This window comes from Lutra lutra, chromosome 16 (assembly GCF_902655055.1).
Source record: "Lutra lutra chromosome 16, mLutLut1.2, whole genome shotgun sequence".
Lineage (NCBI taxonomy): Eukaryota > Metazoa > Chordata > Mammalia > Carnivora > Mustelidae > Lutra > Lutra lutra.
In genome coordinates, this window is record NC_062293.1 from 19747202 (window position 1) to 19764030 (window position 16829).

The window sequence follows — 16829 nt, forward strand, 5'->3', positions numbered from 1 at the left end:
TACAACTCCCAGGATCCCCTGCTATTCCCAGCAACCCTCGCGCCCTGGGAGTACAGAGGGCGGAACTGCAACATGGCAGCCCCGGGAGCTGGTGACCCTCTCCATGCAAAGAGCGGAAAGGGCCCTGTGGCTCAGCGCATCGACCCGACTCGGGAGAAGCTGACTCCCGAGCAGCTGCAGTTCATGCGGCAGGTGCAGCTCGCCCAGTGGCAGAAGAGTCTGCCACAGCGGCGGACCCGGAACATCGTGACCGGCCTGGGCATCGGGGCCCTGGTGTTAGCTATTTGTATCCGTCCAGACTGTAGGCTCAGTAGAAGGCATATGGGGACAAGGGAAGGGGAGCAGAGGCGCGTAGTAGGGCAATGTGGGGGTGCTAAAAAGAGCCCGAGCTGTGAAAGTCTTGGCCATTTCTGATGCCGAGCCAAGCGTTTAAGGTACCTTATTTTGTCATTTTAAAATGCTCTTTTAATATGACTTATTAGTAATAACGGAATCGGGGTCAGGGCTCAGAAAAGCAGAGGGCAGAAGATCGAATCACTGATTTGGGAGGGTGAGAGAGTAACAAGGGTGGTGGAGAGAGTCTGGGAAAAGGCAATATGCATACTCCCAAGAGATTTCCTGAACCCACTTTCCCAGATGGCTACACCTTCTACTCCGTGTCCCAGGAGCGTTTCCTAGATGAGCTGGAGGACGAGGCCAAAGCTGCCCGAGCCCGCGCCCTGGCGAGAGCATCAGGACCCTAAACCGGATGGGCACTGCACGTCTCCAACCTGCTGGAACCCCTTCACATGGTGAATGATGCCCCATGACCCTGTAGAAGTCAAAGCCTGCACCCAGCATTGCTGGCCTCAACCTTGGACGATGATTGAGCCCAAGAATTTTTTGCATTTGGCCAGGTCAAGGGAATATTGCCCACTTTACACAGACTGTGTCCAGTCACTGGCCCTTCTTGTATTTTGTTTCTTTGTTTGAGAGTTATACGACCTTGGCTTTTCTCAGGATTTCTGACTTTGTGGTTTTACCCTCTTTACCTCCCAGGGGTTTAGCTGTTGTGGGGGTGGGGGTGGCAGCTCTATGTAATGTTGGAGCCTAAAGTAGGAAAGATGGGAGTTAGGTTGAGAGTAATAAACTGAGTCACCTCTCTTGGAGCCACATGAGTGTGTTAAGGCTGACGAATGACATGACTGTTGGAAAGCTCCACAGGCCATAGCTGCAGCAGTGGTTTTGCCCCAGGGAGCTGTAAATGTTTAACTAGAATTACTTTTTCCGTGAGATCTTTTCCATTTGATTTAAGGGAGAGATCATGGTGGGTCACTGGGCCATGTGAGACTGAACCATGTCTTCGGGGAGGGAAGGTCACTCTTCTGTCCTCTACCCTTAAAAACAATACATCCTTACTCCAACTTTCCTGCCTTTTCCCACTCTGAGAGAGAGGGGTAGATGAAAGATGAGGGACAGTCTTCCTTCTTTTTACACTTGGACCTGCCTCTCTAGGCCTAAGTTGGGGTCTGGATGAGACCTTAGTTTGGTTGAGTGGATCATTGACCTTGAGGTTTCCTCACAAACTGCTGGCAGGAAGTCAGAAGGCTGGAGAGCTGCAAGCCTTGATTCCCATTGTGAGGAGAATCCCTTCTGAATTTTCCCCTGCTGTACCCCACAAGGCTTTACCTCCAGTTCTTAAAGGCACAACAGATACGGTGTCACAGAATCCTAGTTTCCAGCAGTTTTATTGGCTGTTGTGAATTCTAGTGTGAGCACACCCCCTACACTTGCTCAGCTAGAGTGTGCCCTCTAGAAGCATTAGGGCTTGAATGGGATTGCTTAGTGGTTGACTCTGGGCTGGGGAGGTGGAGGCATGAGGATGGTAGGCTGCAGAACTGACACCTACACACAGTAAATAGTTCCCGCATGTTTGGCTCTTCCCTACAATGGAACAGCACTCTCCATGCCCCTTTGGCCTTCTACTCCCTCAGTACTGGGGTCTTCTTGCAGAGTTGTGTTGGTCAGCAGATTCTGAGAGCACAAGCTCCATGGTGGGCCCTGGTGTGGGGGAGACACATGGCTTCTGTTCTGAATTCACTGGAGGGAAAAGAAAAAACACTGAAGAAACCTCCAGGATGGGAGGAGGGTGAAGCTGCAGTCAGCTACCATTCCCTGGGCTCGCCCTCCCTTGGGCCCGCCCTCACCATCCTGCCAACATCCCCGGCGAATGTCACCCCCTTGCTTGCCCGCTGCTCCTGGGAGCCGGTGCTGCTGCCACTCAGAGAGTTCCTTCGCATGATGCCTGGTGCAGGATGGGGAGGGAGAGCACTGAGTGAGGGAAGGGGCCATGGGGAGAGGGGGGCTAGTCCCCCCACACCAAGGGACAGACCCCCAGGGCCTGGAAGAAAGCCAGATCAGTAGGGAAGGGGACCCGGAAAAGATGGGAGCTGGGCCACTGCAGTCTCACCAGGGCCTGGGGGCTCAGAGCGCTGCAGGCTGTTGCGGCGGGAAGTGGGGAAGCTGCCCTTGGAAAGGCGGCGCTGGCGGCTGGACAGCATAGCAGCTGGGGCCACGATACCCGGTGGGGGCTGCTTCCCAAGCCGGCTGTACAAGTCCTCGATTTCCTTCTTCTGCAGTGTCTGTAGGGCCTCCACCTCTGACAAGTGCCTGAGGATACACCAGGAGCATGAGCGCTGGCCACACGCTTTGCTCTCCCGAGTCTACCTCTTGTCCTTCCTCCCCAGACTCACTTCTGCCGAAGACTCTGCAGCTGAGCCCAGAATTCCTCATCCTCCCCACTGCTCTCGGATTCCTCACTGCTCAGGCACAGGCTACTGTATGAGTAGTTCATCCATACTGGGCTGGGATGGCTCTGGGGTGGGGGGCTGCCCCCCACTCGGGGTTCCTTCCCATCGTCCCCTTCCTCAACTCCAGCCCCTAGGCCTTCCGCTGCACGGTCACTCTCAGCCAGAGCCTCTCTGGCCTCCGGCCCACTTCCAGCACTATCCTCTGTGTCTGAGCTCTCCGAGGTCAGCTGAGGGGTTGGAGGCTTCAGGGAACTGGAAAGAGCTGGGAATGCCGGTTGCAGGGGAAGAGGCTCAGCCGGTTCCTTGGATGAAGTCACTTGGAAACGCCCCACAAGCTGCGGCTTTCCCTCTGTAGCATGACAAGGAAGGAGTCATGGAAGGAGGGAGAGAAAGCAGGGGCAGGATATGAAATGAGAATAACGGGCGGGGTAAGGTCCATGATCAGAAGCCTCACCTTCAGAGATGGGCTCGAGTCTGGCTTCACCCAGAAGGGGCCGAGCAGGATTTGGCAGGGCCTACAAAGTGTGGGTCCATGAGGAGGGGCATGATCCAGAACGAAGTGCCCCTAACCACCCCTCTTGGTTTCCTACTCACCTCATTCTCCATCTCAGCCGCTGAAGGTGAAGGCCTATCCTGGCCACAAGGAGCAGCGGGGGGAGGTGGGGGCAGACTGGGTAGGGGAGCAGGGGGGGCTGCAGGAGACTGGGACAGGAGCCCAGGTGAGGGGGACAGCAGGGACTGGGCCACAGTCATCACAGCCAGTGAGAAGGCACTAGCCAGAGAGAGGAGAGGGGCGGCTGTGGTGGAGGGGAGGGGAGATGTGGAAGGGTAGGGGGGAAAGGAAGGAGGAGTCAGAGTGACCTGGGAGCCACTGGGAGAGAAGGCAAGTGGAGAAGGGAGGACAGAGCTCTGCAGAGTATGAGAGGCTGGGTCAGGGACCTGGGTAGCACTGGGGGAGAACGCAAGTGGAGAGCCAGGGGAGTGTGGCGAGAGATTTGAAGACACTTGGGAGAATAGAGAGGGGCTGGAGTATGGGGGAGAAGTGATAGGGAAGATGGGACTTGGGGAAACAGGGGTTCTGGGGGAAAACAGGTTTCCAGGGGAAAATAAGTTTCCAGGAGACAGAGGGGTTCCAGAAGAAGATGAGGAGGTGGAGAAGGCTGCCCAGCTCCTCTGCTCCAGGGAGGTGCAGCTCTGGAGCTCTGCGGGTGAGGAAGGAGTGTTGAGTTCCAGTCCCCCATTCCTTACGCCCTTCCCAGAAGCAATCCCAAGGATTGTGAGAGTAGGGACAGAACTCTGTACATACCACGGGATGGGTCTGGGAGGGGGCCCGAGAGGGCAGGCAATGATGCTGGCTCCTCCTGAGGGAGAGAATGGGGCCCATGGTCACAGTGGGGAAGAGCTGAGTCTTAGATGGGACATTCAGAGCAGGCTTCAGCTAGGACCCATGAACCTCTAGGAGTCCATAAAGGACTTTCAAGGGACTCAAAAGTGTATGTGTTAAAATATTTACAGGTAAAGGAGTATCATGTCTATGATTTACTCTCAAGTGGTTCAGAAAACAGTAATATGTGCACATACATGTAGAGAGGGGAGGGAGGAAGCCAGTGATAAAACTAATGTGACCAAACACTGACAATTGGCAAATCTGGGCAAAGGGTATCTAGGAGTTCTTAGCACAATTCTTGCAACTCCTCTCTGTGTCTGAAATCCTATCAAAATAATGAGTTGAAAAGTATGCATTCAACACATTTTTCTAGAACGAGGGCCCACAGCGTTCACCAGATTCTCAAATGGGGCAAGAGCCATTGTGTTAGGGTCCCAGAGATGAAGGAGTTACAGCCAAGGGCACTGGTGAAGGCAGAGAGGAGTAAGTCTGGAGCAGAGAGGTGGAGGTGACCTGAGGGGTCTGACCTGGGGGCCCAGAGGGTCCTCAGCAGCCTCCACAGGGCCAGTGTCTCTCTTCAACAGGGTCTCCACTCGCTGGATAATCTCCCGAATACGGCTCAGGAAGCCGGTTCGCTCCGAGGGCAGAATGAACTCGTTATACACCTGGCAAGGGGTCAGCAGGAAGGGGAGAGAGGGCTCAGTGATCCCACTTCTCCCTCCCCACTGCGCTGATCTTTAAAAGCCAACCCTTCACCACTGCTCTGCCAACCACCAACTTGCAGTGTAAGAACGACAGCTTGGAGAACAGGAGCTAACATTCCTAGGATGCATTCTACCCCAGATCTTTCCTTCCAGTGTCTTATCTCATTTAATGATGACAATGGCTCCCCAGGCTCTGTATTTACAGCCCCATTTGAGAGTTCAAAGATAACCAATGCTCAAAAAGGTTAAGTTCTGTCTGCCTAAAATCACAAAATTTGCACCCAAATTTGTCTAAAGCCAGAGCCCAAGTTCTCTGCACTGTCCCATCTGCTAAGTAAAAATAAGGCAATGGATGGTAAGTGTAACATTCAATTTCACAAACACTGAGCACACAGTATGTACCAAGCATTATTGTAGGTGAGGAATACAGAGAAGCATAAAACAAGATCCTGACCCCAAGGAAGCCCACAATCTAGTGAAAGGGAGACGTATACATAATATATGGCAAGTCAGCCTGTGGTAGGAAAGGCATTGTGATCAAGGTATAGAGAAAATGGTATCCCAGCAGGAAGAAAGGGAGAGTTAACGGTATAGAGTTTCTGATTTGCAAGATGAAGAGGTCGTGGAGATCTGTTTCACAACAATGTGAATATACTTAACCCCACTGGACTATATATTTAAAAATGGTTAAGATGGCAAATTTTATGTTATATGCTTTTTGCTGCAATTTTTTAAAATGCCATTCCCAAGAGAAAGCAGGTCATGCCATCCAGGAGGATAAGGGAAGCTGGGATGGCTTCACAGGGCTGAGCCTGGAAGGATGAGTGAGAAAGCAACCCTTCACTGAGGACTTATCATGTGTGGATACTTCTTACATAATTTCATTTCTCAAACATCTATCACCTCTCATAAATTATATGCTATATCAGAACATCTTGGCAAAATGAGTATATCATCTACATTACTGAGTGATACAAAGTTTATTAAGGCACAGTACAAAGCTCCAGAAGAGGGCGGGGACTGGAGAAGGTTGCCCTTGAACTCAGGTCTTATGTGAAAGCCCAGCCTTTCCTCAGTTCCATGCTGTTCATCGGGAAGAGAAGAGCAGGGAGAACAGCGTGAGTAGTAGCTCTGAGGCATGAAAGGACCTGGCACATTCACGATGCAGTGAAGACCACAGCAGAGCTGGGAGTGCTGTGGATTTCAAAGGCCATGCTCCAGAACTGGGACCTCACTCTAACCATAGGTGGTTAGCCATTAATGGGGTAGGGCCAAAAAAGCCAGAGCAGATCCAAGCCCCAGGAGAATTCTGCTGCAGAGGAGTGGAGGGTACAATGGTAGGGAAAGAAAAGAGAGCAGAGGACCCTGTGGTCCATCGGGGGGCTCACTTTGGCTGTGTGGGATCTGAGTGGGATTAAAAGCCTGGTGAAAGGAGCCTTTCAAGGCAAGACACCCCTGAGCAGATGGAGACAAAAGTGGAAAGGCACCCAGCCTCTTCAGAGGACCACTCAGAACCCAGTGTGGCTAGAGGGAAGACGATAAGCCTCTGCGCCACGTGGTATTTTGTCTTTGTGCTCGATACAAGGTGAGTGACATGACGAAGGAGAAGCTTTAAAGAGAGTTCCTGAAGCCTGATGCTTCTCTCATTCCCCTCTCTCCTTCACCATTGGCATCCATTGCCCCCACTCCACTGAAAGGTCTCCCACAAAGACCTTCTCCTGACAAAAGCCAGTGTGGTCTTGCCTCAGGCTTCATCCTATGTCACCTCCTTGAAACTCTCTGTTCACTCAGTTTTCACTAACATCTTCAGGGGCTCCTCCAGCCTCTCGGGTTCCACCCCTGTGTCTTCTGGGGACCTACTCCTCCCCATCCCAGAAAAGAGGGTATCTGCTGAGACCCACTCTCAGACCCTCTCTGCCTCTGGCTTTGCAAGCTCATATCCTCTCACTCTCCCTTCTGTACTGGCAACTCCTAGATCCACTTCTGGATCCTAGATCCAGCCCTGCCTGACTGTATCCTGCTCCTAGGGAGGCTCTTGCCTGCCCCTCTGTTATTCAAGCTCATCGTGACCCTTTCCAGATTCCCTCTCCTTTAACGGTCTGCTCCCACTACGACCACTACTATCTTCTCCACGCTACAAGTCACCCATGAAATCCCTTCTTCCTAACCCCCTATCATTTCCACTCAAGTGTTCACTGAGCATCTACTATATGCCCCATATTACATAAAAAAAATGACTGGATTACAGAGTAACGTATTTTCCTGAAACAACTCTCAGATCTACTCCTTTTCTTCTTCCTTTTCCCTATAATCCATTTTCTCCTTGAACCACTTGTAGTTTATCATATTCTTCTGCCAAATGGACTCCCTCCCACCAACCCTCTCCCACTTCCCCTAGCAGAATGGTCTTCTTAAAACCTATTCTCACCATACTACACTCTGTTTAACTCTTCAGACTGTCTCTAATCTGTGCCTCCTCTTCCTGCCCAACCTTGCTTCCACATTTCTTCTCTAGGAACCCTTAGTTCTAGTGACATGGGTTTCTTCATAACCCCCTCGCCCCCCACAAGCCCCACATTCCAAGTCACTCCCTACTTCCATGCCTTTCCATATGCTGTACTTCCTCCAGACTCGCCCTTTCCGGTCTTCACTGCTGTTGTCAAGACCCGGACTAAGTTCTGCCTCTTCCCCCCTGCTGCCCCCAGGCCACCCTTTACCCACAGACACAGGATCACATGTGTAGCGTGTACTTGACCATAGCACTTACGGATACCCTCATGTTATCGGACTGCTCCAGCTGAGGATCTGAAGCTCACGAAATAAATAAAAATCTCCCCCACCTTCCAAGGGCAGAGATGTCTTCAGTGTTCCTGTGCTTTAAAAAACCTTGCTGTTGGGCGGGAGGAAGGGGGAGTTCAGCACCAGGGGACATCAGACGGGAGATTCCTGTCCTGGAGCCAAAGGCTCTGTCCTCCTCTCTCTCCCCCTCACCATGGCAGCTGCAATCTCTTCTGGGCTGTCCCCATCCAGATCGAATCGGAAGGTCACCATCTTGCTATTGTGCGTCTGCAGCTGGCACTCAACCACTCTGTCATTCTGGTCTGAGACCTTCAGATTCAAAGTCAGCAGAGGGGAGGATGTCAGGCCCTCTGTCCTCATCACATATCCCCACCCGACTCCAACCAAGTGACAGTGGGCAGACTGGAATTGAGAGAAGCAGACTCTGTTCCCAAAGCCTGGTATCAGAAACTAGACTGGCTGCCTTTAGGGTACCAGTCACATACTACCCTCGCTTTTTTGGCTGGCCTCCCTTACCCCCCTGGCAGTTTCCATCCTGGTCCTGTAGGTTATTCCCCATCCCCTGTCCCCCTTTCTCACACTAGTGACCCGTAGCCGGGATCGCGGTCTGCGCCGGGGAGTTCTCCCTGGGGGTCTCCTCATGCGTCCCATCCCTTCTCCCACATCACTAAGGCCTGACGCTGCATCCGAGGCATAGCTGGAAAAGGAAAGGAGATAGGAGTGTCAAAGTGGACACTGGGACCCCAAAGTGCCATATGTGTCACTCCAGCACCCCAACTCCTACCAGAACCTACCTGTCTCCTGGGGAAAAGTCACTGCCAGGGCCAGAACGTGGAATGGATAGGGCAAAAGCCTGAAATAGGAAATTTTTTCCGGAGGTCAGAGGATGATAATCGTTGGGGTCCAGGGGGATGGGGTCAAGGGTGCTGGGGCACCAGGCAGAGGGAACTAAGGAAGATGAAGACAGAGTGCAGGACTTCCAGGGACATGGGGCCAGGTCATGGGGTTGGGTTTCACAGGGAGAAAGATAGGTCATAGGCTTGGAATAGCTGGGAGCCCCCCCGAGTGACCCCCTCTCACCGAGGGCAGGCAGAGATGGGACTCAGCAGGGCTGGATGGCACCCCCCCAGGGGGTTGAAAGGCAGGGTCTGAGGCATCCAGGAAGCCAGAGGAGCTGAGGTAGCCATCAGTCTCGCAATCCGCTGGTGGGGGAGGGAGGGGATCAAGAAAAGGGGAAATAAAGGGGAATGGTGGCAGAGCAGGGGGGCTGCCTGAGCAAGGAGGGGCCTGGCACTGTGGGAGTTCCTTTCCAGAAGGAGTTCACAGCTAGATGTGGAAGGCAGGGGAAGTGACGGTGCTGCTGGACCGAACTTCTGGGCAGGGGGCAGAGGCCAAGGGTTCTGGGACCAAGGTCACATCCCAAATCCCCCAGTCCGGGGTGACTTACAGGTGGTAGATGAGTAGCTGGCATGGCGGAAGAGGAAAGGCTGGTGCTGGTCCGCCTCGGGCTCCTCGGGCTCCGGGGGGAAGCCGCTGGGGGGACCACCAGGAGTCATGGGGACAGCTGCTGGTGGAGGTCCTGGTGCAGGGGGGTGGGCCTCCAACTCCCTAGCTTTGCGCAGCTTCTCACGCTTTCGCTGGATGGCAGCAACTCGTTCACGTACTGCGCGGGCCACTGGCTGGTAATCAGCTTCGCAGACTAAACCCAGGGCCACCTGGAGTTAAGAGGGGGAGGAACAAAGTTTGAGGTGAGGACTCTGCTCCAAGACACATCAGGATGCCTTCTTGGGGCCTCTAGAGTATTTCTCCAGGAGAAAGGGCACTAACATTCGTTGATGAGGCATTGTGCCCATTAACCAGCAATCCGTTACATCACCATCATGAAATCCTCCCCGCAACTTGCCAAGGGAGGTCTTAGCTCTGTTTTAGACATAAGGAAAGCTGTGACTAGTTCATGGGTATCTAGTAGGTCAGTTGCACTCAGGGGGGAAAGGGGAACATGTGGCAATATCTGGGGACATTTGTAGTTGTCAAAACTCAGTGTTACTGGCATCTAGTGACCAGAAGCTAGGGATTCTTCTCTACATCTTTACATTCTCTATAGTCCCCTAAAGATGTCACTGGTGTCATCAAGAATCCCTGTAAGTGATGGATCAAGGTCAGATCCCAAGTCAGGTGTGAGCTGTGCTATGGAGACCCACTCTTTCTTATGCCGCATTTCAAACACATTCTCAGTTTCCTGACCCAGACCCACCACAGATGATCCCTACCCTCTTAACTGCCATCTTTCTTTTTCTTTTCTTTTCTTTTTTTTTAAGAATTTTGTTTTTATTTTTTTTATTTTATTTATTTATTTATTTATTTATTTATTAAAGATTTTATTTATTTATTTGACAGAGAGATCATAAGCAGGCAGAGAGGCAGGCAGAGAGAGAGGAGGAAGCAGGCTCCCTGCTGAGCAGAGAGCCCGATGCGGGGCTTGATCCCAGGACCCTGAGATCATGACCTGAGCCGAAGGCAGAGGCTTTAACCCACTGAGCCACCCAGGCGCCCCTCTTTCCTTTTTTCTTTTTTTTAAGGTTTTATTTATTCATTTGAAAGAGAGAACACAGGCAGGGTGAGCAGGAGAGGGAGAAGCGGGCTCCCTGCTGAGCAGGAAGCTTAATGTGGGGCTTGATCCCAGGACCCTGAGATCATGACCTGAGCCAAAGACAGACAGACACTCAATGGGCTGAACCACCCAGGTGCCCCTCAATTGCTATTTTTCTATCAGGAATCTCATACTCGGGCGCCTGGGTAGCTCAGTGGGTTAAGCATCTGCCTTTGGCTCAGGTCATGATCCTGGAGTCCCAGGATTAAGTCCTGCATCAGGCTCCCTCCTTGGCAGGGAGTCTGCTTCTCCCTCTGACCCTTCTCCTTTTCATCCTTTTTCTCTCTCATTCTCTCTCAAATAGATAAGTAAAATCTTAAAAAAAAAAAAAAAAAGAAAGAAAGAAAGAAATCTCAAACTCTCTTCTTGCCTTCCTAAACCAGCTCTCCATCTTCTACCTCCCAGGTATGCCTCTCTTGGTCTGGCAGCTTCTGTTCACCATGTCCTTATTCATCTCAAGGACAAGCTTCGCCGTGCATGTAAGGGAGGTGGGGTGGGGTGCTCTGACTTAAAATCTAAACAACCCAAGTTTAAATCTAGCTCTGCCACTTACTCGCTCAGAACCTTGGACAAGATATTCAACCTCTTAGAGCCCTCCATCTCCTCGTCAGTACATCAGGACAAAATCACTCCACACAGGGTTGGTAACAACACTGACAGGCACGTGGAAGTGCTTGAAGCCATATACAAATGTGGGATTATTAATGAGCTCCAACCACGTGCCATGCACTGTCAGAGACGGAAAAATCAATAGAACACAGTCTCTGCCCTCAAGGAATTTACAGTCTAGTAGAGGAGAAAGACAGGAATGTCCTCTGGTATAAAACAAGACCGATGGTGGTGGGTCCTGTAATGAAAAACCTGTTGAAGTGGAAAGAAGCATTTAATTTTGACTCTAGAGGGAATGGGTTTCCTGAAATTCATGGTTCTGAGCATGGAGGAAGACAGCGGCAAGGGGAGGGGTGGACACAAGGTTGGTGGAGGGTGAAAAGGAGAAAAATAAATAGACAAATTGGAGAGAAGAGCATTCCAGGAAAATTGCATCAGCAGAAAGTAGAGCACTGGAGGAGTGGAGGCTGGAGGACCCAGGGTTTGCTCTGGAAAAGGAAATCTTTCAGGGAGTCTGCACACCGGGTGTGCGTGTGAGTGTGTTAAGATGGGAGGGGCCAGGAGATGCTTACAAAACACTCTGCGAGGGGTGAGCTGGGTGCTTGTCCCACCACCCAGGGACCCCACCCGGGGCCCTCCAGTCGACGCCCACAGCCCCGCCCAAGCTCAGCGGCAGGTCAGTCTGTCCTCTGCTCACCATCTCCTGCGCCACCTCCTCTGCGGCGTCCCGGCCCAGCTGGAACAGGAACTCTATGGCCTGGTTGTCCCGTGGGCGCCCCCCACGCCGCGCGTCCTCCATTCGCAGCCAGAGCTTCAGGCCCGGCTTCTCCCCATCGTCCTCCTCCGCTAGCTCCACGTGCACGCCGCGCTCTTCGCGGAAGAAGGCGTGAGCCAGGAGGTCCTGGATGGTGAACCTGAGGGCGGCGCCGGTGAGCCGAGCCTGGCCGCCGCCCGCCCTCCAAGCCTCCCTAAACACCCACCCTGCGCCCCTCCACCCCACCTCTCGTTCTTATCGGTGCGGATGCAGCCTTCGATGATCTCCTTCACCTCGGGAATCTTCACCTTATAGAAGCTGTTCGGCTTTGTGCCCTGGAGGAAAGGGGTTTGCATGAGGCCTCTGGACCTCTGCGCCCCAGCTCTCTGCTTCCCCCCCACACCCCACCCGAGGCAACAGAGCGTGCAATCGTCAAAGCCCCGCCACAGCTACTAGACGGTTCGATTCCAAATCCCCGTCCCCCCACATATCGACAGTATGACCTTGAACAGGTCTCCCTGAGCCAGTTTTCCCGTTTGTAAAGCGTAGGGCACAGCCGAGGACCTCCCTGCTCACCCTCCGCATGAAAGATCAGAAGTGAAACCGTTTGTAAATTCTAGGGATCGCTACACACATCATTATTCTAAACAGCTAGTACTGGGGAGGGGGGCCGGGGGGCGTGGGGTGGGGGGAGCGTGTGTGCATCCGCTATACTTCGGTGTTTACCAGAGCATCTTTGCGTCTAGCCTGTTTTCTTTAAGGGAAACGGCATTGACCACAGACTGACTGGGCAGGCAAATGGGAGGTGACCTGGAATTTTCTGTCCTCCCCACCCCCTCTCACCGAAGTGACCTTGCGGTAGATCTGCGCGGCATTCTGGCACTCGGAGTAAGGGTACTCTGAGGTGGCCATCTCCAGCATACACATGCCAAATGCGTACACGTCCACAGCCTCATCGTACTTTTCCTCGTACATCTCAGGGGCCATGAACTCCGGGGTCCCTGTAGGATCCACAGTGGGCATCAGGCTACGGAAAATTCCTCTGGCTTCCTCTCTCCTCTTGGGCTACCATCAGCTAGCCAGGGGGTGCCGAAAGGAGCAAACCCCCCCCACACCCCGAGTTCTGGAATACTAGTGAGGACCCTTCCCCACTGTGTGTGTGTTGGGTGGGGGGAGTTGGAGAGGATGCCATAGGACTCCCCATGTTCCCCATGCTCTCCTAATTCCGTGCAACTCAAAGGGCCTTTCTGGGAAGAGAGGGTCCCCGGGGTCTCTTCTGACGTTGTTGGGGAGGGGGAAGTTGGGGAGGGGAGAGGTAGGAATAGCAAGGACTTCCTGGAGGGACGCACCGATCACGCTCTTGGCAAAGGAAGCGCGTTTGAGCGTGGCCAGGCCCAGGTCGCCGATCTTGACCGAACCTGAAGGGCCCGTGATAAAGACGTTGTCGCACTTGAGATCCCGGTGCAGAATGGGGGGTACCCGGGAGTGTAGGAAATGAAGCCCCCGAAGGATCTGGCGGCTCCAGCGCTGAAGGACTCGTGGTTTCATCTCGCGGAACCGCCTCAGGTATCTGGGGGAAAGGCACGTTGCCAGGGTCTCGTCGGGAACACGGAGGCGGAGGCGGGGGAGTGGACCCCGGCTGGGAACTTCCCCGGCTCCCACGGGCACTGCCGCCTACACATCTTCTGCCAGCATTATTCTAGCTCAGGTCCTCACGGCGTTCCAGGGAGAAACTGAGTTGGGGGCGTGGTGGCTAGACGTGAGAGTACAAAAGGGATCCGGTGGTGAACTTGTAGATAGGGCAGCAGGGCAGCAGAGAAGGGGCTGGGGAGCTCGGGAAGAGATGACTAACCGCCTTGGGCATGGGGGAGGGCTTCAGAGTGGAAATAACTTTTGTTTCCTCTTGAAGGATGAGTAGGGGTTCAGGGTGAAAAGGGGAAGGGATGGAGAAAACTTTCCAGGCGGAGGGGACACTGGACTCAAAGGCACGGAGACTGCAACAGGGTGGGGTAGGAGGAGGTGCTGGGAATTCAGTTCCTGTGGAACCTAGGCTCAAGATGAGGCTAGATCCTAAGGAATCTGGGCATAGGCAGAGTGTGGACCTTAACCTGAGAGTGGTGGGAAGCCTTGAAGGAATGGAGAGATTCCCCAGACTGTAGGAAGATAGGGTAGGTTGGAAAGGTGAGGGCAGAGTGGGGGAAGGCCTGTGAGGGCACTGCGGCAGAGCTCCAAACCAGCGAGTGCCAGTGGATGGAACTGGGAAGGCAGAATGGGGAATTATAAGGAGGCCTTGGAGACAGACTGATGGGGGAAGACAGATGCACAGAGTGGAGATAAAGGAGGCATCTGGGGAGATCGAATTTTGGCTGCAACGCTGGGTGGACACTGCCACTCACCCAGGCAGAGATGCAGTAGGGGTGGGTGAGAGGTAGTGAACCCGGTCTGGAACCTAAATCTAGAGTTTGAGGAGCCTGGGAGAAGTTCCAGAAGCAGTGGGGACCTCCCACCAACAGCTCTCCCACCAGCCAACACTACCACCAGGCACAGAGCTCACGTCTTGAGGGTGCCGGAGGTCATGAGTTCGGTCACCAGCACGATGCAAACCTGGCCCCTCAGCACTGACTTCCATGAGTCATAGAAGCGGACGATGTTGGGGTGCTGCAGCCCCTTGAGCATCTCCACTTCCTCGGAGAATCGCTGTCGCTCGGTTCGAGACAGTTTCCGAGTCTGTGGGGTAGGGGATGGGGGTCAAGGTCACAACAGGCCCAGGACTCCCACGGAGAGGAGGAAGGGACACATGGGGAGGAGCTGAGGAGCAGTGAGGGTTGGAGCCCACAGATGAGGCTAGGTCATCACTTGCCCAACGGGCTCTATACCCTGAATTCTCAATCCGCCCCCTTAGGCTGCTGCAAGGACACGCCCATCCTGGGCCTGGGGCCACCCTTGGACCCCCTGCTGGACACAAGGGCCTTTATGCAGCCCGGTCCAGGAGTCCTGAGCTCAATAGCGCCTTTGTGGCCTCCCAGGCCAGCCGTGGGGCGGGAGGGGATGCCTGGGGGCTGGCAGTGGGCAGGCAGCAGGCAGGCAGCAGGCTGACAGCGGGCAGAGAATTGGGGCCTTCAAGGGGGTTGGCCCCAGAAACTGGGAACTGCTAGATCCAGACAGGAGGCAGGAGGGCTGCAGAGGGAGTTACAGAGAAAGATCCAGGACCAGGTGCCAGAAGACCGCCCCCTGCCCCATGGCTGTCCCGCCCACCTCTCTTCCCCACCCCCCATTTGGCTGCCTTTCTGTTCCTGGCTTAGAGCCTGGGGAGCGGCACTGGCAGGCGCAAGGGGTGAGTCCAGTGCCAGGGCTGGAGGGGAGGACCCTTACCCAGGCTTTGCCCCCCAGTTTGAATCCAAAGCTTTTGGCCCAGACTTAACTGGGTTCTTCCCTCAGAAGAAAGAAGGTCCTTCACACCAACATCCCCCTAGAGCCCACTGGGTTCAGTGCCTTTGGGTCTGGGAAGGGAAAGCCCAGGTAGACAGTGAGATGAGGAGCAGGACTGGACTCAGGCCAGGGCTGGAGTACTCTGTCTCCCCCTCCCCCAGCTATGGAGAAATCTAGAAGTCTGACTGCTCCCGAAGGGGCCTGGGAGGGCTGCCGCATCCTGCCACCACCACTCTAAATCTTCTGGAAGTGGAGAGGATCCTGCCCCAGCTCCAAGCCTCCATCATCCCAGCCTCCCACTCGGCAAAGATCCAGAGTGAAAGAGGAGGAGGACCAGGGTCATACTGAGGGTCTCAAGACTAAGAGGAAAGGGAAAGGGAGAGATAGTAACCACTGCAGGAGACTGGTGAGGCCAGTCACCCTTCAGACCTGAACTGACTCCCTAACCGATTTTGCATCCTATCTTTCAACTCTCAGAGCTGAGTATAGAGACTTTAAAGTTAGAACGTCCAAAACCCATAGGGGTGCCACCCTATGCCTCTGCCTCAGTTTATCCTTCTGCAGCCCAGAATCAGCCAGATCCATTGATCATCAGAGCAACGGGGAGTGGGCAGGAGTGTCCCCACCTTTGACAGGAAAGATAGATCTCTCCCTTGCTGCTGTCCCCTAGATTTCTCATCCCAAAACCTCCACAGGGTCCCATCCCGAGGTGCCACAGAGGGGGCACCCAGCCGCACCTGCAGCTCACACCAGGCCACCTCCACCGTGGTGTCGGTGTCCAGCCCTCGATACACCGTCTTGAACGAGCCACGTCCAATCTCGATGTCAAACTTGAGGTATCGGCCGTCTGGGGACGTTGCCACGGCCTGGGTCTCCGTATCCTCCTTTTCCTCCTGCTCCCGCTGCCGCTCCCGAGCCGCGGCTTCGGGGACTGTCGGCGGATCCCGGGACCCCGGGCCTCCTGCAGAGCCCGCGAGCTCCGGACGCGCGGAGTCTGCAGCCTTCACGGGGGCTTCCCCGGTCCACGTGCCCTCGGGGGGCTCTGGACAACTAGGCGGTGGGCTCCTCGCGGGGCCAGGACCAGCAGAGTCCGGAAGAGCGGGGGTCTCCGGAACGGGTGAGGCTGGCTGGGACCAAGAGCTCAGCAGCCCCAAGTCGACTGAGCTGCGGCGGCTGAGACGGGAAGAGCGCGGCCGGGGCTCAGCCTTCCCGGAGAAGCGGCGCACCCGGCGCGGAGGGGGCCCAAGGCGGGGCGGACCGGCGGCGGCGGCGAGAGGCGGCGGGGGCCGCAGGGCTAGGTCGGTCTCCGCCTGGGACATGGGGATCGCAGTCTCGGGGGTCGGGGGTGCTAGCATAAGGAAGGGCCGGCGCCGCAAGGCAGTTAGCCGGGCGGCTGGAGGCGGCGGCCTGACAGGCGGACTGGCCCGGTGCGCTGCGCTCCGACTGAGCTCCCGCGGCCCCCAGTCCCGGTCCCGCCCCCCCGCAGCCCCGCCCCCGGTCCCGCCCCCAGCCCCACCGCCCCCAGGGCCGCCCCCTCCCAGCCGCCCGCCGCGCGCTGAGCGGGGCGCGCAGTCCCTCACCTCAGCCGCCCCGCCCCCGGCCCTCCCAGCCTCCCCGCCTCCCCGCGCGCCCTCCTACAGGCTCATTGCGAGGCTGACAGGGTGCGAGACGGAGGTGTGTCCGCTCGCACTGAGTGCGCAAACCTGCT

At 55.0% G+C, this 16829-nt stretch overlaps 2 protein-coding genes across 6 annotated transcripts; one reads left to right on the plus strand and one right to left on the minus strand.

Annotated features, from left to right (window-relative positions):
* Positions 1–31: 31 nt before the first annotated feature.
* LOC125086873 (cytochrome c oxidase assembly factor 3 homolog, mitochondrial) lies at positions 32–1148 on the plus strand. The gene is made up of 2 exons (XM_047706470.1): positions 32–286; positions 637–1148. Exons 1-2 carry the CDS (start codon positions 73–75, stop codon positions 741–743), a joined length of 321 nt encoding a protein of 106 aa, XP_047562426.1. The 5' UTR covers positions 32–72; the 3' UTR covers positions 744–1148.
* Positions 1149–1708: 560 nt separating this feature from the next.
* On the minus strand, positions 1709–16632 carry WNK4 (WNK lysine deficient protein kinase 4). Of its 5 annotated transcripts, none has more exons than XM_047706450.1 (19): positions 15859–16632; positions 14247–14419; positions 13042–13262; positions 12536–12693; positions 11939–12027; positions 11636–11852; positions 9127–9394; positions 8760–8881; positions 8474–8532; positions 8259–8376; positions 7872–7988; positions 4704–4841; positions 4097–4150; positions 3384–3995; positions 3244–3304; positions 2733–3138; positions 2450–2649; positions 2187–2284; positions 1709–2079 (listed from the first exon to the last, which is right to left on the minus strand). In XM_047706450.1, exons 1-19 carry the CDS (start codon positions 16474–16476, stop codon positions 2077–2079), a joined length of 3732 nt encoding a protein of 1243 aa, XP_047562406.1. In that variant the 5' UTR covers positions 16477–16632; the 3' UTR covers positions 1709–2076. The 5 variants fall into 5 exon arrangements, with proteins under 5 accessions (XP_047562406.1, XP_047562407.1, XP_047562405.1 ...); XM_047706451.1 differs by having other exon boundaries at positions 3384–3991; positions 4096–4150; XM_047706452.1 differs by having other exon boundaries at positions 1959–2079; positions 2229–2284.
* Positions 16633–16829: the final 197 nt, after the last annotated feature.

Excerpts from the sequence above, each read along its gene's own strand:
- WNK4 (XM_047706448.1), bottom strand. The coding sequence starts at position 16,476 with ATGCTAGCACCCCCGACCCCCGAGACTGCGATCCCCATGTCCCAGGCG. Across the intron at positions 14,420-15,858 it reads TGGCCTGGTGTGAGCTGCAG|ACTCGGAAACTGTCTCGAAC; the intron begins GTGCGGCTGGGT and ends CCTACCCCACAG. Across the intron at positions 3,995-4,095 it reads CCTCCCAGACCCATCCCGTG|CAGAGCTCCAGAGCTGCACC; the intron begins GTATGTACAGAG and ends CTTCCTCACCCG.
- LOC125086873 (XM_047706470.1), top strand. The coding sequence starts at position 73 with ATGGCAGCCCCGGGAGCTGGTGACCCTCTCCATGCAAAGAGCGGAAAG. Across the intron at positions 287-636 it reads GGCCCTGGTGTTAGCTATTT|ATGGCTACACCTTCTACTCC; the intron begins GTATCCGTCCAG and ends CCACTTTCCCAG.